This window comes from Amblyomma maculatum, chromosome 6 (assembly GCF_055883805.1).
Source record: "Amblyomma maculatum isolate TAMU_Amacu chromosome 6, ASM5588380v1, whole genome shotgun sequence".
Classification (NCBI taxonomy): Eukaryota; Metazoa; Arthropoda; class Arachnida; order Ixodida; family Ixodidae; genus Amblyomma; species Amblyomma maculatum.
Window position 1 is genome coordinate 112,104,694 of NC_139349.1, and position 25,372 is coordinate 112,130,065.

General features: G+C 45.4%; 1 protein-coding gene across 2 annotated transcripts in view; it reads left to right on the forward strand.

Moving 5' to 3' along the window:
- Positions 1–25,372, forward strand: part of LOC146186603 (coronin-2B-like) — a 214,930-nt gene that overhangs the window by 163,159 nt on the left and 26,399 nt on the right. Inside the window, exons 2-10 of one of the 2 annotated variants that reach the window (XM_084607330.1) lie at positions 1,168–1,216; positions 3,209–3,406; positions 4,265–4,381; positions 4,641–4,796; positions 9,777–9,941; positions 12,060–12,179; positions 14,225–14,329; positions 16,191–16,400; positions 23,309–23,422. In XM_084607330.1, coding sequence (XP_084463456.1) covers positions 1,193–1,216; positions 3,209–3,406; positions 4,265–4,381; positions 4,641–4,796; positions 9,777–9,941; positions 12,060–12,179; positions 14,225–14,329; positions 16,191–16,400; positions 23,309–23,422 — 1,209 coding nt within the window. In that variant the 5' untranslated portion in view covers positions 1,168–1,192. The remainder of the gene's footprint in view (positions 1–1,167; positions 1,217–3,208; positions 3,407–4,264; positions 4,382–4,640; positions 4,797–9,776; positions 9,942–12,059; positions 12,180–14,224; positions 14,330–16,190; positions 16,401–23,308; positions 23,423–25,372) is intronic. The other variant, XM_084607329.1, reaches the window with a different exon arrangement.

Below are 25,372 nucleotides of genomic sequence, written 5' to 3' on the forward strand. Positions count from 1 at the left end.
GTGTTTTTCGGTTGAACCGAAAACCGATATTTAGTGTTCTGTACATGCTTATGTGTAGGATCACTGCCCCTAATTATATCGTAATGCTCCTCCGCGCCGCTGCCGGCGCTGCCCCTCAAGTTGTCATGAGCAACGGTGACAGTGACAGCGTGCGGTCTTGGTAAAGACAGGGCAGACGCGCACTCCAGGCGAAAGGGGGGAATAGGGGTTGGTCAAATATTTAGGGGAATCCCCCAAAGTGGAATAATTTCCAATAAGGAAGTAATTACTCAGTGACGTCCACCCAAGCGCAGCCAATGTCTACAAAGGAAAACTATACAGCTTTCTCAGAAACTTCGTAGTTAAAGAAAAATTCGTCCTGATTCGGGAATCGATTGAACCCGGCACCACCGCCTTTCCGGGCTTACCATCCTGGTTAGCTCAGTCGGTAGGGCGACTGCCCCGGAAAGGCGGTGGTGCCGGGTTCGATTCCCGGATCAGGACGAATTTTTCTTTAACTACGAAGTTTCTGAGAAAGGTGTATAGCTTTCCTTTGTAGCCATTGGCTGCGTTTGGGTGGACGTCACTGAGTAATTACTTACTTATTGGGGGAAGGGGGGAAGTGTGCGTTTAGGAAAACGGCGAAAGCCAGACATTGCACCTTTCATTTACCAACACTCGCTGCAGATATAGAGAGCGAGCCTCTGCAAGCCACTCTGTACAGGGTGTATACTTCACTCAACATATTTTTTTTCTTTTTCCGAAGCTCCATAATACCGTTCTTGAGGTTGGGCTATCTGGCAAAACGGACATTTTGTTCAAACGTACCTAACATAATATTATTAACTGCTCAGTGGAATTCTATTAAGGCTGACTGCGTTGGAAAAGGTTAAACGCTGTATACAAAGATCTCGAATCGCTCCACCTGATCGACAAAGTGGTGTTTTAGGGCCTCTCTAAATATAACAAGAACATAGCTAAACTGTCTTCGAACTGAACAGAGTTGTTGGGAGATAAAAGAAAAAAAAATTTTTTTTTTCGCTTCCGTGCTTTTATTCCGCTGCCGGCACGCTTTGTATACGCTGGTATATATACGTTGCTGCTTGCGAACTTTTGCGCACGCCCCGGAGCTTTATGTTCACGCCTGCCTTTTTGTTCTGCTTCTTTTTTTTCCCTCCCCCTCGGCAGTGATTTGTTGGAAGATTCCGCCGCTATGGGTGAGAAAGGAAACACACAGGTACAAGAGCCTTTTTCATCTTTGCCGTCCTAACTGTTGGTGTGCACAGTCCACGTTAATAGTAACCAGCATGCATTAAACCACTGTCCCCGAGTGAGGAGCTGCCAGGTTTGTGTCCTTGCAGCTAGCTTCCGATGAGAACGAAATCGCCGAGCTAGCTAGCTAGCTAAGCGCTGGGGGCATGGCCACCCATCTCACTCGCCTTCTCCAGCTACACTGAGCGATACGTGAAGTGATGTACTGCTTATTTTTTGACAATGGGAGTAACCTTCAAGTTAGATGCCGACGATTGAAGTTGTGACCTCGTCTCAATTCATTATAATTGAGTTCGCACCCTTACAAAATTCATAACTGTACCATAACGTAACTGCCAAGGCCCACTGCGATCAGGAGTATTTTCTGGCGTAAAAGTTAGCAGCTATTAAAGAGTGTCATAGGGCGAGGGTGCAAGAATTATAGTGGTTGACGTACTTTTCGCGGCAACTGAACCGATTTGGTCAACTTTGAAATCGCAGCTTAAGATACTCAAAATGAACAACAACAAAAAAATCGAAAGAGGTTTGTGTCCCAGTTCTTTTTGCTGTCTCGCGAAATTCTTGTGGCGTTTTTCTTGAAATTTAAACGAGCGTTTTCTGCAATTCTGTGAAGGACCGGGTGCGTCGCTACGGCAGAACGCCATCCCAAGTAGTAGCCGGGCTTGCGTAGATATCCGCTCGCTGCCTGTATTTAGTTTATGCTTGGCTTGATGATTCTTTTTTTTTTTTTTTTTTTTTTTGCTGCACGCGCACAATCGCGCCATCCCAGCTCATATTTGGAAAGAGTCCATATCGCGAACCGAGCTCTTAAACTCACGGATCGCTTCCGAAACCTCGAATCAAATGTCCAGACATGTTCTGGTGTCTGTGTTTGCAGGTTAAAGGGACACTAAAGAGAAAAATGAAGTGGGCTTGCATCGATAGAATGCCAATTCCTGGTTACAAAAACTAAATACAGAGCTGTTATAAGATAGCAAAGAAGAAAAACAGGAATACAGGTATCGCCGCCACAGCCGAAACGGCCGAGGCTCGCAACTACAAATCACGTGACGCGCAAGGGATCCCGGAGGCTGACAAATGCGAATTACGTTGACCGTTTGAATGCGGTAGTCGGTTTTGTCTCGAATGTGATAACGTGCTTTTATCGCCCGTAAATGACGGCGAAAAGAAGAAAAGACAACATAAATGTTGCAAGGCAAATATAAGAATATACTTTCGTCCGCTTGTCGGTAGATGCCGCTAGTCTCTCAGCTAACACGGCGCTACAGGCGTCCACTTCAGTTTCGGTTATGTTCCGGCTCAGGCAATTCGTGGTGCTCGGCTGGTTTATTTTGGGCCTGCGGCGCCCGAAATACGAGCTCGGAGCAGCAGATACGCCTACCCTAAGTGCGTATCGAATGAAGATCATGACTCGGACACGCACATGCGAAGTATTCTCCGCTCCCCGCGCGCCAGCAATCACGGAGTCTCCTCTTGCGCCCATAGTGTGCGTCATCCTAGCCTACTACGTAGTAAGAGAAAACAGTTCGAATTCGACCGGCGGGGGAAAAAGAAAAAAAAAAGAAGCCTCAACTTCGTATCAATATCTCATTAATAATTCAATTTTTTTTGCTGCCGGATAGGCGGCGACAGTGTCACCAAATGCCGTTTATTCGATTTTGATAGCATATTTGTGTGTCTTTAGTGTCCCTTTAACAGGTTAACAGGTACTGACTCTGCCAGTGTACTGTGCACTTAGCCAGTAAATAGCTGACTCACCGGAAATGTTATCTTCTGCGTTTCCAGCGCTCCTGAACGGTTTTAGTAGGTGCCACGCTAAGAGGCGTGAGTGACATGTACCCTAACATTCTATAGTTTCGGAATGGTCAAAGTGACCCTTGGAGAGCTCTGTTCGCGACGGTTCCGCCCCAGTGGCAGCGCCCTGTGTGAGGGTCGGGGTCGGGTTCGCTGGGCGCAGACGAGCTTCCGGGGCGTGCGGAGCAGCAAGTTCCGTCACGTGTTCGGCAGCCCCGCGCGCAAGGGCCAGTGCTACGAGTGCGTCAAGATCACCAAGGACGCGCACGACAGCTACTTCTGCGCCGTCAACCCCAAATTCATCGCCATCGTCACCGAGACGGCCGGCGGAGGATCCTTCCTCGTCCTGCCCATCGAACACGTGAGTGCGCGCAAGGCGGCTGATATATGCGCTTTCAATTATTACAGCATATGAGATTATACATTCATTCAGATATACATTCAGATATACTTTCAGATTCATATTCATTCATTCAGATTATAAATTCAGATATACACTCATTTCTGATGCAACTACTGAATGTAGGGATGAGGGTAAATAGCGATTATGACCAATAGAAAAGAAAGTACACGTTCTATCGATAACTTAAAACGCGCCGCGAAGAGATGAATAAATGTTATAATTTAGGAGGGAGTAAAACCCTACAGAATACAAATTCGGTTGAGCTTGATCTGAAAGAAAAAAAAAAAAAAAGGTCATTTACCATGTTTACCTCATCAGGTATAGAATAAGCGTAGCTTGTTGGACCAGCTGGTGCCTGGTAGCAGAAAAGCAGCAAAAAAGACGCGGTCACTTGGAGAAGTATAGTAAACAGGCCCTGTTTCTTCTTGTGAACGCTTCTTTTCCGCTGGTTTTTCTGTTACATATTTAAAGGCTCGAGGCAGGCGTCACAGCGCTGGTCTATTTATTAGTTCTTGTTCAGGTGCTATAAGTTGCTATACAGATCACCTGGTAACAGAGTTTTACGGTTTATCTGTAAAAATATTTGACAGCGGCTGTTGCTGTTCTCTCTTCGCGGATATCTCTGGACAACACAGTTCTATTTACTCGCATATTTGGCCATATTTTGAACAAAACCGCGGGTGCATCGATACAGTCTTTCAGCACTGGCATCCGCGTCTGTGAGGCCTGTGTAGATATCATCACATGTATTATTACGTAAACAGGAGAAACGACTGGGTCTGCGTGTTCTTTTATATTTTTGTTTTCTGCGGGCAGACTGGGCGAGTAGAAGTATCCGCTGGCAAGGTAACAGGCCACAAAGGACCGGTGCTCGACCTCAAATGGAATCCCTTCAACGACAACGTGATAGCTTCCTGCTCGGACGACTGCACGGTAAGCAACGGTTGCTGCTGTTTACCCGTGAACTGGCGCTCGAGCTTATATACATATTTTAGGCATTTTTCTTGCACGGTATCGTCGTTTATGTAATTATCGTTGAGTGCCGTCAGCACACTACAACAGAGTCTGCATACTTCCAACGCTTTGTGCGGCTTAATTTTTCAACTGCTTCACAAAGCCACCAGGTCACTATATAGGCGCTCACCGTGCAAATGGAGCGCTGGTTCACCGGTAGCGCGTGGTGTGGGCGCAGGTGAAGATCTGGTACATCCCCGAGGAGGGCCTGTCGCGCAACGTCAACCTGGTGGAGCCTCTGATGGACCTGCGCGGGCACCGGAGACGCGTTGGCTACGTCGAGTGGCATCCCACGGCCGAGAACATCCTGCTCAGCACCGGATTCGACCACATGGTCAGTCATATGTGCGACAGCTCTTCGGGTAGAACTGTCGAAGGACAGTTCGACCCGAATCCCAATCCGCGGAGAAAAAATTAGGAGGACACTAAAGCTTCGCCTTAGGAGTAGATGCGATAGCGCAGCTTAAGTGTTTTTTTTTTGTTCTATTTTTTTTTTTTTTTTAAGTAAAGTGCTTGTATATGAGAACGAGAAACCGCAAGAAAGCCGGTAAGCGGGAGCCGTTAACGCTATCGTAAACTAAATGGCGGAACCTAATTTTCTCTGATCACTCTCTGCACAACATGCGCAGATAGAGGAGAGGCTACAAGAAGCCATAGACGCAGTTTAAGCATACGTCGCCGCCCGAGGGCTAAGATGCTCGCCACAAGAGTCAGAATTTCTTATCTACCGGCAAACACGGTCAAGCAAGCAGGCCGAGCTCAACATAACACATGTCTGTCGGAGGAGTGCATGCCCATACCTCAGGTCCTCAAAATCCGGATTTTAGGTCTCATACTCCAAGAAAATGGTTTCAATGGAGACGCAGTTAACGCCCTTCTAGGCACTGCACAGCAAGTGATGCGACTCTTTTGAAGTAGTTACAGACACTTCGGCATGAGAGAAGCAGATCTCCTCAGGTTAGTACAGGCCTTCGCAATTAGCCGCATAGCCTACATTTGTTTATACTCCGACTCAAGGCGGCTGAGAAAGAGAAAATCGGCATCATCATCAAAAAGTTCACTAGGCAAGCATCAGGGCTGCCGAGCGACTTCTAGTTCTAGGCGTACACAATACGCTAGAAGAAATCATAGGGGCAGTTACGATATCGCAATACGAACGCCTCTCTGCCACACCAACTGACCAATTCATTCTAGCCAAACTAAACATCAACTACGAGAGACAGGGTGGGACCAAAGTGGATCTGCCAAATGAGATCCGCAACCAGCTAATAATTCTAGCCATTCCGAAGAACATGCACCCCGATGGGAGATAGAGCGAGAACTGGCAAAAATTTTTCGTCATAACAAAGCGGTGGTGTATGTTGACGCGGCAGACTATGATGCAGACAGAATGGTAGCGGCCGTTCCGTTACTTCGAACAGGGTGGTTAACGGAGTGGTTTCCACGACTCATACGAACATAGGGGAAGAGGTCGCTATCGCCCTCGCCAGAACAGGAACCTCGGCAAAAACCATTGCCAGCGATTCGAAAACAACAATCAACAATTTATATCGCGGTACTTTCCGGGCTGGTCACTCCGGGCCAGCCGAGCGTCTCACGAACAAAGGCTATAGTATAGAGATATTTTACAGCACTCTTGCCAGACTGAATTAAATACCCACCCGCAGGCAAATTGCTTACTAAACATCAGGCATCAGTTTAGAGACAACTCCAAACCATCTCATTTACAAACCCCCGATTATGTAGCTTCTATTATGAAGGGCAATACTCGGACAAATGCACAAAATGTAATTATAGGGCCGGTGTAAACCATATGGTCTGTAACTGCGCTCGAGCTTCACAAGCGAGCCAATTCTCTAAATACTGAATACTGGGAGACATTACTGTTCAGCTCCGCCCCCGAGACACAGCTCCAACCAATCCGACTGGCCGAAGACGCCGCCGAAGCTCAAGGGCTAACGGCCGTTGCCTGGGCGTAGGGTGACCTGTACGCGACTCCCCTGTACCCGTCGAACAATAGCGTTTTCTAGTCCGTTCGTCTGAACACCACACGCCACCGACGGTCCGTTTACCCAAGAGGGAGCGAGAGCAAGGGAGAGAGCTGAGGGCAGAGAACCGAGGGGCAGGAAGGAAGAGGGTAGATGAGGTAGTGGGGCCGTGAGAGGCTTGCAAGGCGCATGCGCTCTTTGCTGGCGAAACTCGAAACGGACCAAGGGAGGCAGGTAGCGTGGGCTTCTATTTCTTGAAGGCGCTGTTGATTCGTTCACTTGGTCTCAAGTCGATATTTGTGTTTCCTTCGTCGTTGGTTAGCGCGTGTCCTGTGCCTTTTTCGGCCTTCAGTGCGTATGTTTTATTGCGTGAATATTCCTGCCAAAATCTATGCACCATCTCGCCCTAGCGCGAGTTTTGTTAATGACATTTATTTTCCGGTAGGATTCTAGACTTGGGATGTTGTTACGGTTTTCAGTGCTGTAACGCTGTTATGATCAGATCACTTTTCCCACACTGAGCAAGATTACTTTAATGGGATGTCCCGTACAGCGTCCATATATGTTCGAGCTTCTGTCGAACTATGTAGAGTTAATATTGACCTCCAATGGAGAAATGTTGCGATTTGCTTTCTAGGTAACCAAAGTTTGAGAAACACGATCACTAACCAAAAATATTTATTAAGACCCGACGTTTCAGGACCTGAAACGTCGGTTTTTAATAAATATTTTTGGTTGGTGATCGTTTCTCAAACTTTTGTTTCAAGAACCCAACCAGGCGGATTTCCGCCAAAGATGCCCCCCCCCCCCCCCCCCTTCTAGGTAACCGATGGCGCTATTACGCGATTACCATTCATAACCTACAGAGTCCGAGAGAGGTCATTGAGTGAGGAAGTCCCTAAATTTGTCACACTACGGGAGGAAAAGAAAATTAGGAGGGCGCTTAAGCTCCGCCCTGATAGACGCGATAGCGTGCGTATGTTTGCTTTTTTATCTACGACACGATGATTTAGCACTTTCAGTACGACGGACTACTCAATGACTAATCACTTCCAGTTTTTCTGTTATGAAGGACCACGAGACGACGACCCACCACTTTCAGATTTTTAGCTACGATGTACAACTGCGCAATGACTCTGCATGTTTTAGTTATTTTTATTCTTTCTATTCTATATTTATTTTAATTATTCACAATGAAAATGAATTTATGACTTTAGTGCTAACCACCAATCACCCGTCACATTTTTCATGCGTCCTAGCACTTATATTTAACATGTTAATATAGAGCAAAACATAGCACAACTTATCGATTAATTACAAGCCTCCATTTTTCTGGCCACGTGCCGGACACTTCCGTCAACTCCCGATAGTACACGAACCAAAACTGAGGTACGACGAAGACTTTTCGACCGAACGCTTCATATATTTGTCGTTTTGGAGATCGGAACGTAAACTCCGAACGCGATTTCAGGTCTTCAGCTATCAGCATTCACCACGCGTCCGGCGCACGGGGAGCCACGGCTATAGGCTTCCTGCTTTAATATTGCACTCGATGCATCATTGTCTTGTAAGAACACATCGTTTTCTTAATTCGTGCTTAGGGAGGAGTTCTTATCGCATATGTATAATTAGGGTGTGATTCTGCAGTGGTTCTGCAGTGGTAAGAGTAGTTTGCCACCGGGACAGGGAAGGGGAGAGGTTTTAAGGGAAGTTGAAAACTTCCACACTGCAGGCATAAGTTTCCTAGTCCAGCCGTCTTTATTGACGGCCTGAGGTGCAAATAGAGCGCGGATAACAACAAATGGCCGTTACAAAAAAAAAGAAAAAAAAAGAAAAGAAAAAAAAAGAAGGACAAGGACAAGAGCAATGAAGTGTGGCTTAACGGGCGCGCCTGAGAGAAATGGCTGTGGTCTGGAGATGCTGTTATCAGAAAGCGATATTTAACGTTAGCCCCCTTTTTGTTTAATAATAATAAAAAAAGAAAAAAAAAATGGGCTACTGGCCGCGAAGCCAAGGCCTCAATGTAGGTGGTCTACCCTTTCCGATTTCGACAGGCTTTAGAATAAATTAAAAAAAAAAATGTAAGCGTCTATACCTGCCCACCCTCCCTGCAGAGAGGAAATCGTTGAGAGCAGTGCCGCTGCCACCGCACTGCGACGCAGATGAAATCAGACACCACTGCAGCGCGTGTGTAAAGCAAACTTCGCCTCATAGTTAGTTATTATGCTGTGAAGCTAACTTTACCGGCGGTTTAATTACGGACATTGTAGTAATACCAAGGGTCCGGAAAGCGTTGCAGAAACTGCAGCTAAAAGACCCTGCGACTCTAGAGCCCATTCGCGCACATTAAAGGGCGAGTCGTAAAGGCGAAATTAACGAACGCATTTTGAACTAGAAATTGTTACACTGCGTTACCAGACTAAAGTCGACGAAAATGGCCACAAAGCTGCGGTGGATTGTGAGTATAAGGATCAGTTGACGTTAATTTTTAGCATGTTGACTAGTGGTTAATGTGCTCACTTCAAGGAAAGTGTAGAGTGCAGGGCCTGCCTTCCTAGCGAAGGCATGTGCGACGCCGGCTCCTTTTGTTCTTAAGAGCGCTCTCTACTTCGCTGGCAGGTACTCCTGCGCTATGGTCTTACACTAGTTTGCAGGAACACAGTCTTATGTTTGTACTTTTTTTAATCCGCGGCAGCTATCGGGTGTTCTCTTCACCTCTTCCGGGTGCTCAGTACAGCAAAACATTCTTCCTCCTTATGTGTTTTTTTTTAAATGCAGTTTCACACACGATGTGAGAACAGAGCAAAAAGCGTTTCCAGTTTGAGGCGAAACAAAGTGGCGTCCGTGTGCTGTGCGACGTCAGCGCACAAAGATCCCCAGGTGGTTGAAATTACTCCCTAGCCCTCCACTACCGTTCCCTTTTTTCTCTTTCCACTTTCACTCCCACCTTCCTCCCTTCCCTTACGGCGCGGTTCAGGTGTCCACAGAGCATGCATGACAAATACTGCACCTTTCCCTTCCTGCGAACCAATTATTATTATTATTATTATTATTATTGAGGGAGCAGTGTCAAGATGCTGCGCAACTGTGTGCAATGAAGCACTGTAATTTTCACTGCTGAAATTGCGAATGTTCAGCTGGTAGTCCTTAATCATGATTTCACATATGGAAATATTTTATATTTTGCATGCGCCACTCTATTGATAATGTACTGGTGTGCATTGATCAGCAATGAGACTCGAATGAACTCATGTTTTATGTAACATGTAGCAGGCTTCGCAGTCTGTGAAAGAGAGATTATCCGCATCTACTTTCTTCCTGTGCAGATTCTGATATGGGACGTTAGCCACGGTGAAGTGGTGCGCACTATTGACTGCCACCCTGACTCGATCCACTCCATGTCATTCAACCGTGACGGAAGTCTGCTGGCGACAACGTGCAAGGACAAGAAACTTCGAATCATCGACCCGAGGGCATGTACCGTAGTGCGGGTAAGGCATCATTAGCAATTTTTTTTATGTTTGTGTGACAGCCAGAATATGTAAGAAAAGCAACATGATGCCTGCAAGCTACAAACATTTTACAAGGCTATTTTAACTCTTAAGTGTTATGAATTTAATTCAATTTTCGGAGTCCTGCACTATGGCGTCTCTCATAGCCTGAGTCGCTTTGGGACGTTAAACCCCACAAACCAAACCAAACTACTCTGAGATAGATGTGTGCACTGATATCAAATGTGACATTTTTGTGGCCAAATTCAGTTCAACGAAACTGCTCTCTACCAGATCTGTGTGATCATTGGCTGTTGCTTTTACACTGGCTTAGATAAAAGAATAGTTGAACTTGCTCTTTTTGTGGAAATAAAGTAAAGACATCTGATGAACAAAAATGTTATCTGGTCATGTGAAAGAAGGTGTAAAGAGTTCAATGCTGAAAGTGTTTTTCTTCTGACATTTATTGTGACTTTCAATCGCTTGAATATAATTAATTTTAAAAACGTGGTATCCCAAGGATGTGATACAGAAGTTAATAATCAGGACTGTGTTTATATTATTTCATTCTTAATTGCACTTCAGTGCAAAACGTTTTTAGATTTTTGCTCAGAAATTAATAAATCCCTAAACTTTGCATCTGGAGAGAATTTGCATTGGCATGTTGATATTAGGATTGCATTATTAAGTATGTAGAAACAAAAATGCCAAGCAAGCGTGACATGACTTCTAGAGGTCTAGCTCTGCTGCTGCTCACAATTGCGAAAGTCATTTTATCCCGCAATTCGACATTCAACTAAATTGTAGGGGGCACTTTGAGTCACTAAAGTGCGATGAGGTTTTTGTTTGAAACGCCATTGATTCCTACCCTACTGCGTCTGCTTCTGTAGGCTGAGCAGTGCGGTGTTCAAGGAAGTGCCAGATGAAAGGCGCAGCATGGGCACCCGGATTGGACGCCCGGTCTGCTTCACATGTGTGAATCGCCTGGTGATGCCATTGGTCATGACCAGGCGTGACATCATGATGGTGTCAGTTCCGGTTGTTATACATAACTGGATGTGACGTCATGTTGGCATCACATTCAGTCATGGCCGATGACGGCACCAGGTGATGTCACAATCTCGCGGTGTCCCGCGAAATCTCGCGAAGAAGTGGGACACTTCTCGCGGATGCACATGCGGGTGGACATGCTAGCGAGTCATAAGGCATTAAAAGCTTTCACCTTAAAACATGCCATCTAGCACTACAGTAGTGCTAGATTTGGAAAATGGCATATGCAATAACATTTTTTTTTTGTTGGCCTTAATGACCGATAAGAGAATGAAACTCGATTACTATCTGGACAACTTCAGTTATTTTAGACAATTTCTTGCTGCAGGCCTAGCTTATATTAAGGCTTCAAAATGTAGCTGACCTATCAGAATTTATTGTGAACTATGATGAGCTGTTTTAGGTACATAGTGTTGCCTTCTGGAGGCTGTGGTTTATACTTTGCGAAATGTGAAATCAACTGGGTCTGCAGGTGGGCCGCAAATACACAGACAGCGACGAGGCACACCAAAATAAATGAGGCACGTTGTGTGAAAAGAGCTTTACTTGATGCAGAGAAAAAGGTCTGCATTTCACTGTCCAAGCACTGTGCTTATTGTCAGCGTGCCTGACAAATGCCTACAAAGAGCTTTGACCACGAGGGGCCAAGGTGATGTGACAAAAGCACCAGCAAGATGCAGAGAGGTGGCAACGAGAAATGGCCACGAGAAGTGGCAACAAGAGGTATGCATACTTCGTAGATCATAAAGCAATGATAGTTTCCATCCGTCCCACATCTCTGCCACCACCAAGACCATGACATCAGAAGAATACCCATGGGATGTGTACGAATAATGAAACATGCGCTTAAAAGTATGTCCCTTCATTGCTGTGCGGCTTTAATTCTTGAATGCTACTGGTTCAAAAGTGGACACATCTGAAGACAAAACTGGGCTTTGATGTAGAAATGCTTTTGCATTTTCAGACCTAAACGGTCTTTAAGTGTCTACCAAATTTTTTAACTCGTGAAGTGTGCATGAAAGTGTATGAAAAATGGGCAATAAAGTGCACGACTGATGTACCCTGCAGGAAGGAGTCTGTCACCAGGGTTCCAAGGCTTCCAAAGTGGTCTTTCTTGGTGACACAGGTCGTCTTTTTACAACCGGGTTCTCAAGATTCAGCGACAGGCAATGGGCAGTTTGGTCACAGGTAATGCTTCAAATTTCATTTGCATCGCACAAAGCAATGTGCCACCCTTTTGTCAAAAGTATACAGCCCAAGGAGTTCGCTTCTAAGTTGTGAGACTCCCTAGCATATCTGACACTACAAAACTTGCGCCCGTCTCGGCTGCGGGAGGTGGTCAGTTCGAAACCCGCCGCCGGACACCCACCGGTAAAATTGGGTACAAGCGTCCCCCGGCCCGGCGCCCGGCTCCTTTAGGGGTGTGCGTTTGGAAGAGGCTCTGCTAACCCTGCTGTGCCCCTTCGGGGGCTTAGTTTCGAACAACCATGGCCTGCAAAGGCCGTGCTTCAGCAATCAACAGAATATTGTCACTGAGGATGCAAAACGAGTCACGTTGCAAGATTCAGAAACAAACTGCTTGAGCTGTATACTTGATTTTACAGGCAGCGCCAAATTTGACTACCATGTTTCTGTCACTTTTTCATTCTGTCAATAAAGTATAACCTCTTGTGTGACAGTATCACGTAATAGTTCGTGCTCTTGTAAATCTACCTTTCACGAATAGGAAACGAGCAAACAGACATTGAAGAGAGAGCAAGAAAAATTACTAGTGCGATTTTTTTATCTTGTTTGAAAGAAAGTAATTAGGAAATCAGTTTAGCTAAGTGGTAACTTGACAAAGTATGAGTCTACATGGAAGCCATATACGTATATATATATATATATATATATATATACGTATATGGCTTCCAAGTACCTAGTATGCCTTTCTATCATTTTTTTTTAGACTCACAAAAAATTTCACAAAAACAATTTCTGCTTAGACTTGTTCGACTTGGTCTCGAGAAAACATTTGTCAAGTAGGTATACAATCAAAATGCATTTGTGCAAACTGAAGCTACTTGGCAATAAATATTAGACTTAAAGAGGTCTCTGCAAATAGTACACAATACTTGCTGCTAAGATGTCCATGCAAGATACATAGGGATGGAACTTTTGGCAAGCTTTAAAAATTGGGAGCTTTCTTGGATGTTTTGTCTGAAAAGGCATATTAATGTGTACAGGTATTCATATCAGTCTTGAAGAGTTAAGAATGCTAATTGCAGTCAGCGATAAAAACAAAACTTTTTGACGCTCCATACACAGTGAGTAATTTTGAAATGTGGGGGAGGGCACGCGTTTTTCTCCTCGTTAAGTGAAGCATTTTGAATGGGAAAACCGCACAAAACCTGATTTGTGTCAGTGCAAAAATTTTGTATCCATGCGATGCAAAAACACATTGCATAAATAGGACTGCTTCTCTAGAAGTCACCCATGAATACATAACCTAATTAACAAAGTATATATCAAACAAGCCGCTGGTGGGGGCTGAACCCATAACTGTTATCCCAATGGCCACAAATGGACTGAACCAACGCCCTAAACCAGGTGATAGGAACACCACTTGGCTTCTTAAAGCACCTAACTTCATGCGTGCCACAACTCCTTCCTTTCTCTTACCCACTTTATTTTGGTACTGATCATATTGTCACTGCTTACAACAGACTGTTAAACTCTTCAGCTTGCTATTAATTACGGCAATGTTTTGGAGGAATTCAGCACCTGCATGCTCTTTGCTGCATGTTAGGCTTTTTGGACAGATGCCAAGATGTGTGGAGTTCGTCAACAATTCCTGGAAGCTACTAGGGTGCCGTGAGGTTGAAGAGATTGAGTCTGCCTGCATTGAACTATGTACAAACAAAGTAAAATCTACATGGTTCCATGTGTGTTTTTGAAAGTTCATCACATTCCTTCTTTAATGAGGAAATTCTAGTCAATGAGTATATAAGGTAGGCATACTCTAGACTCTGTGGTGTCTTCCGCACAGCTTCTTGGCCACATCATACTAAGTGTCACACTACATACAGCGGCAACAGCCATTGCTTTAAATTGATTGAAAGCTTGTACACTCTGCCACCTATGATGTTTCTATTACAATTTTATTTACTTTAGCCTAGACAAGCTGTTGGCTTGAGTGGGATCCCATAAGCTACATCCTAAATAACTGTATACTTCGACTTTTGTGTTTTCAGCACGACCTGTCAAAGCCCCTGCGCACAGAGAACATTGACTCTTCGTCGGGTGTCCTGTTTCCATACTATGACCATGACACAAAAATGGTCTACATCGCTGGCAAGGTTAGTAAAAAAAAAGCCAAGCTTAATAAGAGACTAAACATCTCAATAGAACCACTGTGGCAGCACCTAAGAGTACGGCTTAGTGCTACTTATAAGCGTTAAGTGCACTAATTAGTAACATCAAGTAGGGAAAAACGCCAGACGGTTGTTTGCTGCTACCTGGTGGCAAGCTGCACTGTTCACAGGGCTCAAAGGCTCAAGAAATATAATTCCCCCAGCTGTCATCTCCTCTGCAACACTTGCAACAAATTCAGAGCAGCAGCAATGCTGTACAATTAAAGCTCACTCAATTCCAGCAGAAAAGTAATGCCAGGGCTGCTGTGCTATTGTATTTGCCTGCATGCATCACTTATCCTCTTGAGCAGCAATTTGTAGAACAACTTCAGCTTTCACTAGTTGGTCTCTGTCTGCACGCAAGCAGAATTTAATCAGATGATATATCTAAGTCACACCTGATTTGTTAGTGACTCACAATGTTTCTGATTAGGTGCCGAAAAAAGTTTTTGTGGTTGACTGTATTGCAATTCATCAAAGGCAATTGCAATTGTATTGCAGTTCATCAATTCATCATCGGTCAGATGCAATATGAACTCGTTTGAACACTTGTTTTCATTATTATTTCTATATCACAGGCCTTTGTATTGGGAATTCCGTATAAATGATTGTTACTTATATTTGAGCACGGAAATTGACATTTCTGCCAACACATCATGAACATTACACAATTAACAATCCACTGAAAAGTGTATGAGGAATTTATTTTGTGAAAGCAATGTGATTGTGTTTCTTTGACTAGCTGGCACATACACGCAATTAATGATGATCTGATTAAACATGCACACAGTAACTGAGGAGAATGTGACTCAAATAATTTGCTTTAGGTTTGCTGTCTGTTTTAGTGTGCCATATCGTTTGTTTAAACTAATATCTTTCTTTAGATAGTGTTTCCAATTAGCCATTTTTATATTACAGGAAGATGTTAAGCATCAAAGCATTTCATTGGAATGAGGTAGCCAATTGTAACCAAATTCAACGAGCCGATCACTACTGTGGGGTGCTCAGATGCACGCTGTTTATAGAATGTTTCGATGTTTTAGCAGATCCATAAGCACTCTACTTCCTGTGGTGATCTATGTACCATGTTTTGTCTTGGTTAAACACAGGTGAAAATAGTAACTGGTCTAACTGGTTTGTGTAATAATTCTCAGCAGGTAGCAGTTGGTTCCCAATGAGTTCCATAAACCGGTTAGATCAGTTATGATCAGATATGGGCATCCTCACGAGGGTGAACCCTCATGAGGGCGTCCTCACCCTCATCTTGTGAGGATTCGACCTGGTGAGTTGAGGGTGAGGGAGGATCAGCGCTGAAAAATTTGTGAGGGCGAGGGTGAGGGAGGGAAAGATACAGAGTTTGAGAGGTGAGGGCAAATGTTCCATGAAAAGCATAGTTTCTGTATAAGAAACTGTACTACCAAGAAAGAAACTACGAAATGCTAGGGTTTAAAATTGCAACAGATGCAAATGGCTCCCATAACTCGCAGCAGCACAATGTTGGGCCGGAGGTGCGTGACTCGTCCTTGGAGACATTGGTACAAACTCCTATGACGAGCAGAGCTCGGGGTTGGTGATTCAAGGATTAAGCTAATTGCATTCATGCCCGGGAATCGGTGCCAGCAAAACCAGGAACTCATTCACTGCTCGGGCTGTAGTGTCCTCAACAGTGCATTGCAGCAGGCTTGAATCACGTTTCGAGTGCATGAATGTGTATTGGCAGAGTCTCCATTATTCTTCTCACCCTGACACTGACTCCCCGCTGCCCTCGCAATTCATGTAGAAATTAGCTCTGTGCATGGTGACGCAGGGTGACGGTAACATCCGCTACTATGAGCTGGTGAACGAGGCCCCCTGGTGCCACTACCTGAATCAGTTCCTGACCGGCTGCCCCCAGCGTGGGCTGGGCTGCATGCCCAAGCGAGGCCTCGACGTCCGCAGCTGCGAGGTCTTCCGCTTCTACAAGCTGCACGCGACCCGGGGACTGTGCGAGCCCATCTCCATGATCGTGCCCCGAAAGGTACTCACGACCACTTGCTTTTTGTTAATAACAGATTGCAAAATCATCTGCCTCATCATCTGCATTAGGGAGCAATTTTTATTGATGGAGCGATGGTTCAAGTAGCCCAACAACAAGTTCTGCTAGCCGGATTGCCTTAGCCCGCCTACAAGACTACTTGTAGGGCTACTACATGATATTTGTTCTGAGATGTTGTAAATAATGATGCTGGTTGTCACAATGTGTGCTTTGCCTGCATTAACCACTGTCTAGGTTCCACATGGAGAGGCATTTGGCAGTGGGTTTCGGTCATGAGAAGGCTCATACCCCTGGTTAAGTCTATACAGGTAACAGTATGGCATTTTCTATAGACTAACACCGATCTGTGATGTAAGCACGATGCGGTGGCACTTCGGTCGCCAGGCTGGGCCTACTGGGGGTGAAGAGTAGAGATAGCACCTGTAGCATTACATGGAACCGAAAGATTTGAATGCAGTTTTCTCATTTCACAGGGCACCTATGATGTCGTTATTTGGCCCAGAGCAACCGTGAGCATTCCAAAACAGGTAGTGAAAGTATGAAATCTCATTACCGAGGCGAAATATTTTTAAAGCACCGCAAAACATACGAACGAGGGTGGAAGTTGGGAGGGCGACCAATAGAAACAATGTGAATACAATTTGCCACAGCATTTTTCTCGTTTCGCAGTGCATCAGAAGTGATGGCCGGTCGTCAAATGTTGACCAGCGCTTTGAAGAAGTGTGTGACAAAGTATGCTGCGTCATTGAGGATACAATCTACTTTTAAAGCTTTTAGTTGTATTTCGCATCTGACATCTCTGTAAAGCATATTTATCATTAAATATGTGCAGCGCATTTCGAGACGAACCCCCATCTAGGAGGCGAGTCACCCAAGTTGGCAACATGATGTCGCCAGCATCATGTTGCATGACGGAAGTGCTGGCGAAACGCATGATCCACGTGAGGTAGTAGTATAGTGATGCCGTCGAGACACGGTTCATTTTAAAAATTGAGAGAAATAAAACTCAAAATAACGGGCACGACATCATTTTGTCCTGGAAACAGATCGTGGCTATGTAGAGGCGGTAAGTATTAAAATGAATGCATATGTAGTAGTTGCGTTGCGATACATTCATGTGGTGAGCAAGTCGTCAGCAAACATTTTGAGAGGCTTTATATTCCGACGTTCGTGCATGCGCTGTGTGGTCGGTCTGCGCCGTACCAGAGGAAAAAGGAAAGACGAGGACAACCCATACAGAAAGTACAGAACGATATATGAGAACCATAGGGATATACCACAGGGAAAAAGAAAATAAATGAGAAAACTGTTAACAAGCATATATGTCCGTTTATGACCTTGCGCGCACCCATCTGATTCAAAATAATTGTATGCCTCCAGGGACTTGTATGCCTGGACGGTTTCTGCAGTGAAGCGACTTAGAGAAAAAATCACATACACTACAAATTTTGCCTTGCCCCCTGGTGGCAGAGCGCCCGCATCAGTCCGGAGGACTTCCCTATGTGGTTCAGGCATATCAAATGGATCTGGGTGCACAACGCCGTAAATGTATAGCTTCTCATTGTAGCACTGTATATCCGATTCCGAGAAGCTTTTTATATAGTCCGACACTGCTGCAGTACACACTGCATTCAATTGCAAGTACTGCAAGTCTCACAACTTACAGGGCTATTCACAGCACAATAAACTGATCGTGCACAGTTGCAGACAACCATGCACCACCAACGCCATTGCTAGCAGACGCTCTGAAGCTGGAGATGGCCGTGGTGGGTATCGTCAGCTGCGCTGTCGTCTGCTGCAATGCACGACTCTCGTTCGGTCCATATTGCCGCATGGCATTTGACAACTGCTTTCAAAATGTAATTCTATCTAGGATGTATCACTTCAGCGACGGTATTGTAAAGCTAATTTACCCCATGCAGCAGCATATCAGACTCTAAACAAAACTATGTGATTCGTTACATAAGCCTTTTGGGGGTGTCCGGATTCCCAACAAAGATTATTCAGGGAGTTTTAAAAGTGGGCTACCTCTACAATGACAGAGCACACTTTGTCACACACTTCTTAAAAGCGCTGGCCAACGTTTGACGACCGGCCACCACATCTGGTGCTGTGAAACAAGAAAAACATTGCGGTAAGTTGTATTTACATGTGTTTCTATATGGGTTGCCCTCCCAAATCGCACTGCCATGTTTTTGCGGTATTTTAAAATTACCTCACCTTGGTAATGTGATTTCATACTTTCACAATCTGTTCTAGGATGTTTACGGTTAATCTGCACCGAATATTGACCTCATAATGTGTCCCGTGAAATGAGAGAACTGCTCTGACACCTTTCGGTTCCATATATTCCTATGAGCGCTAACCCTACTTTTCACCCCGTCGGCTGCGGTGCCGCGAGCGCCCCCTTTGTTTGTAAACACGGTGTTAGTCTATAGATTGAAAGCAAAAGAAAAAAAAAGTGAAGCTTATCACCTTCCTTCTAGCCTACTTCACTTGTCAGATGATTTTCAGATGCATGTACATTTATTCAGCAGTCTGTGGTTTTATTCCTATTACGCTTAGGAAAGCAGTGTGGTGCCACTGTACTGGTACGACGTTGGTTAAATTTTGCTCCAACTGGGAAATAAAGAACACGCTTGTCATCCATCTTCCTTGAAATGGCAGTGGCACTGAGTTTTGAGCTCCAAATACAGTTGTGCCCTGTTCATAAGGTGAAATCAAAATATCAACAGTCTTTCTGAGGATGTAAACTTTTGCAATGTAATTTCACTTTTTCGATATGGAGACTCATAGTGGACAATGGATAGTGCGAACTTTCATTGGGCCTCATGTATTTTTCTTGCATTAATGTGAACGATGATCAGAAAAGCAAGACAGGTGGTTACCGTCCTGTGTAACGAGTGCAGGACACCAGGGAAAGGCAACGTGAAACTGCTTTAGTGAAGACCTTGTTTCCTTCGATGGGTGTTTACGTAGTGCATTTTAGTACTAGATGCCTCAAGATGTCATCATATACCTTGTGCTCTGTAAGGTGGTTCTAATTGCACCACATTTTTTACATAATAACAACCAGGATAACGCATTTGGCACTCCGAAGATTTTGCCTAATTTGCAGTTTACTAAGCAGCTAGGCCTTATTCACAAAGTGCTTGTTCTGCACATTTTTCTCCTTCTAATCTCAATTTATTATTAGACTCACTTTTATGGGCAGCTTTATTGCTTGGTTTAATGAGACAGGAATCTGCACATAAAAAGTTGCAAATTTACCCACATTAGGGTACGGGCATCTCCCCAGACGGATTAGTCTAAGTAAGGCAAGTAATGTAACCAAACACAAACCTTGTAATTGAATCTACCGTATGTGTGAAATATTGGTGTAGATGTGCTGCTCTTGATGATGTAAAGTGCTTATACCTGCCACGTCCATAGCCACTACACAATCTGCATGACTCATTAGCAAAATTCCTTAAAAAAATAGCAGAATGCTCACCAATTCCTGTGTGCTATAGATAAGGCCTCTAATTATCTGTGGTGAAAAACCTTCAAATTCTGCCAATCAGGAAAAAAGAATTGGCAATATTTCGTAAGCAGCCCCTTAACACAATGGCAGCAGCCATCACTTCTTGCTTCACTGCTTAATGTATTATGCTGCACAAGTGGCACAATGTCCTTTCTATCCTGTCCCTTACTCCTTGCAGCTTTTGTAGCGAAAGCTCTATCTACACTACCCTTTGTGCATTTCATTGAAACTTCCTGTTTGGCGAGTTGGTAGTTTATCTTGATGTAGGGTTTTTTAAACGCTAAAAAAGACAAGGACAAGAGAGGCCATCCTAGTGTATGTGGAGCTAGGTGGTCCACCGTAGCACCGAAACTCACCTCGAAAGTACTTCGCTGTTTCCACGAGCAGGATGGTACCGCCCTGTAAAGCCCATTCTGTTTGCAGACGTTCCGAGCCTACTCCCAAAGCCATAAAAACACTCTTAGTCTGGTTGAAACGTAGCTTAAGTCACACCATCCCTGCGCCACACATGTCCAGCAGTTGTTGCAACTCCTCCGGGGAGTTTGCCAGCACCGCGAAATCGTCTGCATAAACAAGGGCCGGTATCCTTCGTACCACCGACTGACCTTCCTCGCGGTATTCGAGTGCATAGCCCAGCCCCGATCCTTCCAGCTGCTGACTGAAACCTTCCATATACCACATAATATGTACTGTAGAGAGTGGGCAGCCCTGTCTAAGACTGCACCTTATGTCTACTGGCGCAGTCACATGTCCATCCCACTCCACCCAGGCTGTCACCTCAGAGTAGAGTGCACAAAGGAGGCGTATGTTGTCTGCCTCAAGCCCAAAACCCTGCAAGATGAGCCTGCGTACTGTTAGCGATATCCTGCTGGGTCCCTGTACTGTTCATAAGGATCTTGACTCCTCTGCATCTCCCTCAACCACTCTTTCAAGGTCACTAACCATCCCTCTCCGTGGACCACTGGAGCATCAGGTGCCGCACGGTACAAGTGCTGCTTAGTGGTCACAGCATCGCCCTTGACTCGCTGCCAGAAATGCTGTGGTGCTTGTCGGCCAGCCGCCCTTAGCATCTTCATGTAGTTGCTGTTTAGGCAGCGTATCTGGGCCTGCACCAATGCAGCTGCCTCGTGTTTCAAAGCGAAGTAGACCCTCCATGTCTATGCTTTAGCCTCATCTCCAGTTTTGCGGATATGCAGGTGTTGTTGGCTAGCCTTTCCCCTGCGGGCGATGGCCACAGACACCTCACCATTCCACCACGCTTTCGGCCGATGTCGGCCCCCCTTATGTGGTGGCAGCTCCTGCAACGTCCCTCACATTTCTTTTATCATGTTTTCATATGTGTCCATTGTCTGCACTCGCAGCTCCAAACTACTGGCTATATCCATTAGCTCTTTCTCAAAGGTTCGCCTGGTTTTCTTTACCTGCACTCGGTCCTGTTGGCCAACTCTTCTGCCGAATGTGAGTCATAGGTGGCTATGGTCACTTCCCAGGCTGCCTTCCCCATCCTCACCAATGACCATGGTGCTCAATGCCGAGAATAGTCCCTCTGTCATTAGGCAGTAGTCAATACAGGAGCTGCGATCACTCATGACCCAAGTAACTGCCCCAAAGCACTTGCCTGTCAGGTTCACAATCGCCATTTCATGATGGTCTGCTATCTGTAAAAGCAGCTGTCCATTAGATTCAGTCCTACCATCAAGCTACAAATGTGCACTGAAGTCGCCCACCCACAAGATTTCAAACTTTTGGTTCAAAACTTGAATATCCCAATACATTCACTAATGGCATCATTAATCGCACCGGCGCCCCAGAAAAGAAATATACAACCTCTGATGCCACCGGCCTACCCACTATGCGACCTGTAAGCCACATGTTTTCCTTACAAGTGGGCCTGACACAAGCCCATTGCTGGAGTTTCCTTCAGAGGCAACCCAGACCTCCACCTCTCTGCTCTTCCTGCCGTCAGTTTATCCTTCCCATGAGACTCCCGACTCACAAGGGGGAATTTCGTCTCCACGCAAATGTGTCTTCGTCACTGCAAACAGAAAGGTCTGCTCACCGTGCATGCCCTTTATGAGTTCGCCCCTTGCATATTAAGGAAGGCAAACGTTAAATCCGGTGGAGTCCCCCAATCTACAACGTCCACGATGGTGTCCACATCTACGTGTACCCCACTTCCTTCTAGCAGCAGGTCTGCAAACTCTCTGCTGTCCGCCCTCAAACTGTACTTCCAGCCGGCCCAGGTCATTCCGGTCCCCAGATATATGCTTGGTTACCGGGCCTAGATCTGTCCATTCTGTTTGCCCAACTGGAGCAGGACTGTGCCTAGCAACTGTATCCACTGCAACTCAGTAGGTGGAGTTGTGTGGCCTTTCGGCGGCCCCCTCTTCCCGCTCCCACTTTCTCCCTTGTATCCGTGCCATGGGGATTCTTTCCATTTCAGAGTTTCTGTGAGGGGTTAGCTCAGTAGGGAGACCCTACCATGTCTGTTGTGGAGGATCTCCAAAGCCGCCATTCCTAAAGAAATACAGCCGACGTCCTAGACGTTGCTCAAGCCCCTCCGTCGTGTGCTCGTCGTATGGACCGCCCTGTGTGTTACATATGTAGGCCATGTTTGGGGCCACTCATTCCACTCTTTGCTCTAGCTCATTGCAGGCTAGCCTCATATCGGCATTCCACTTGTTGCACTCCCTACGAAGGTCATCCTGCGCAACCGTCCCTTCCGGGATGGTATGAATGAGGAAATGGTGCCCGTTAGCTCTTTCCTTCCACCTCACGAGTGCCGAGCGTAGGCCCTGTACTGAGGTGGCAATGCCCGCGTCCCCGTTTAAGGTGTCATTCTCGACTGATGCACGCACCACCACAATGGCCTCTTGTTTGGCCCACGACTCTGTGTCCCAATCCACGCCTGCGATTACTTCCTGCAGAGTCATTCCTGCCTTTGCCCTAAATTGTACTGCTCTCCTCCTGTTGGTTATCCAAAGGACCATTTGCTTCAGGTGGGTCGCATTTTGGTCTCCGTACACGAAAGCAGACCGGCTTCGCTTTGCGAGTTCCTTTGAGATGCTGTCGTGCTGCCCTACCTGTGGGCTCGGTGTAAAGCCGGGAGGTGGCGACTTGGTCCTCTTTCCTTTTGTCAAGTCACCCGAAACGTCTGCAGATTTCTTGTTCGCCAGTTTCCCCACTTCTTACGGTTCACCACAAGCTGAAAACCTGTCAAATTGTCCATGATATGGGGTGGTGATAGTTGGGGTTTTTGTAGTGCAGTTGCCTGTATTGAGATGCTTCACCAGCCATCCCTTGGTCACGTGCTCTTCTTATGCTGTGTTTGTTAGAGCCTTGCTTAAGTGCTATACTTGGCTTTCAGTCTGAACAGTTCCAAGATGACCTCTTCCCAGACACAGCAGCGCCGACACCAGCCTTAACTGCAGACGAGTGGCTGAGTGGAAAGAACAGGAACCCAATCTTGATTTCAATGAAGGTAGGTGCATAATACACCCGCTGCCTTAGTTGGTCTCGCCAAGCTTTTATTGCAGATACTATACATAAAAATCATAGCATCTCATCCTCTTCCTTTACAGATGCGTGCGCTTGCATTACGGCCCATCATACATGCAGGTTTAAGATTGTTGGTTAAGAAATGCTCTTGAGCACAGAAGCCATACTCAAGTGTATGTTATATTTAAAAATGCATAGTGCTGGATGAAATATATGTTCCACCGACCGACTAATTGTGCCGCTTTTGACCCTTCAATTTCTGAATATTTTATTCCCGTGTATTGAATGTGCCCTTCAAATTGGTGGGGAAAATTCATTATGAAAGGAAATGCGAAATATATAGATTAGATTGCTCTTTCTGTTACTATCTTTTTCTTTTTTGTGTATGTGCTTCTAGCTGTAATAGGTGTTACAGGAGAAAAAAAAATGAGTGTTTTCAGGTTACATACTTTTTTAGCCTGTATGACCTGTGGTTCCTACAGCCTAAAATTTGTTACCCATCTAAAGAACCATTACTCACAGATTTGTTAATGTGAGCTGAAGGTGTGTGGCACTGCTTGCTTACTTGCTGAAGATGTATAGGAGGAAAATTTTTTGTTCACAGGCCATCTTTCTTCTGTTATGTTCATCATTCATCGTCTTTTAATTAATGCAATATCTATTCAATTGTGAATGTATTGGTCAAGTTCTGTCCAAAATGTGCTCCTCTTCTACAAGATTTCTGTTCTGGGCTGGTAAAATACCATGCATAAGAAGTGAAAACAAGCTAATTGAACCCCCCTGGCCATTTTTCATGGAGCTGCTTTGTCACGACTACATTCCGATGTCCAGCTGAATGAATCGAGTGCTGGTTGATATCTACGGTCGTGAGAAGTGGAGAGACCACGTGAATTTCTAGGATTGCATTTTTTTTATCTGTGTAAAATGGTGTGCCAGACAAATTTGGTTCACCAAGATGGTAAGCATTTTTAGGAGGGTACCCTATGCATACCTCAGAAATGACCACTTCACTGCCAGTATAGCTGATGGGTGGTTTTCACAATGCATGTGGTCTCTCCACATCTGTTGACAGGTGCATATCAAAAGGGTTCCAATCATTTGTGTACTAACGTGGGTCAATTCAGCCTTCAGTTTCTGTTTAATGGCCTGCACCACCCACTCTGGTGTGCCTTTGGTTGCTGGGTGGTATGGCGGAAGATATTATTCTACTAGAAAAAGAGCTTAAACTCCTCAGATGCAAATGAAGGTTGCATGTTCGAATCACGTCCAGGTCACCACTGTAGGGAATTTACGGAGTTGCAGCAGAGCACGAGAACAAGAGGACCAGTGTGACAGGCTTTTCGAACCAAACAGCTCATGCCGTGCGTGTGCATCGTGCATGCGCCATTCAACTTTGTTTTCTTTTTTCGCCGCCGGCTGGGAGCGCCGATGTTAGTGCCTCCACTTCACAGCGTTGCTGTGCGCTACAAGGTCACTGTCTGATATGATGGCGCCCAACAAACCTCGGACTGTCTGCAAAGATATGTCTCGGGCTCTGGGTAGTAACTGCTGCAGATGGAGTCATCACTGGATAGATCTCTAACCATTTTGCAAATGAGCCTACCATAATCAGCATACAAGCATGACCATGACCTATCAGGCACTGCCCTTGGCATTCCCTGGTTCTTCTGACAAGTATGGCATGCTGGGACTGCCACCATGTCTTTATTCAGCTCAGGCCACTAATCATGGCTTTTTTAATGAGATCCTCAGATTACTTTCGTGTATTCATGTAGATTTGCAGTCTTTGGCTTGGAGCAATGAAGGAATCGCTGCACTGCTCCCTAACAAGTCGCATTTGCTCTGGATATTGAATTCCGGGAACCGAGCTTCGAATGGTTAAGACTCTCACAACCATGAAAAACATGTTAGTGGCTACTACCACTAACATAGC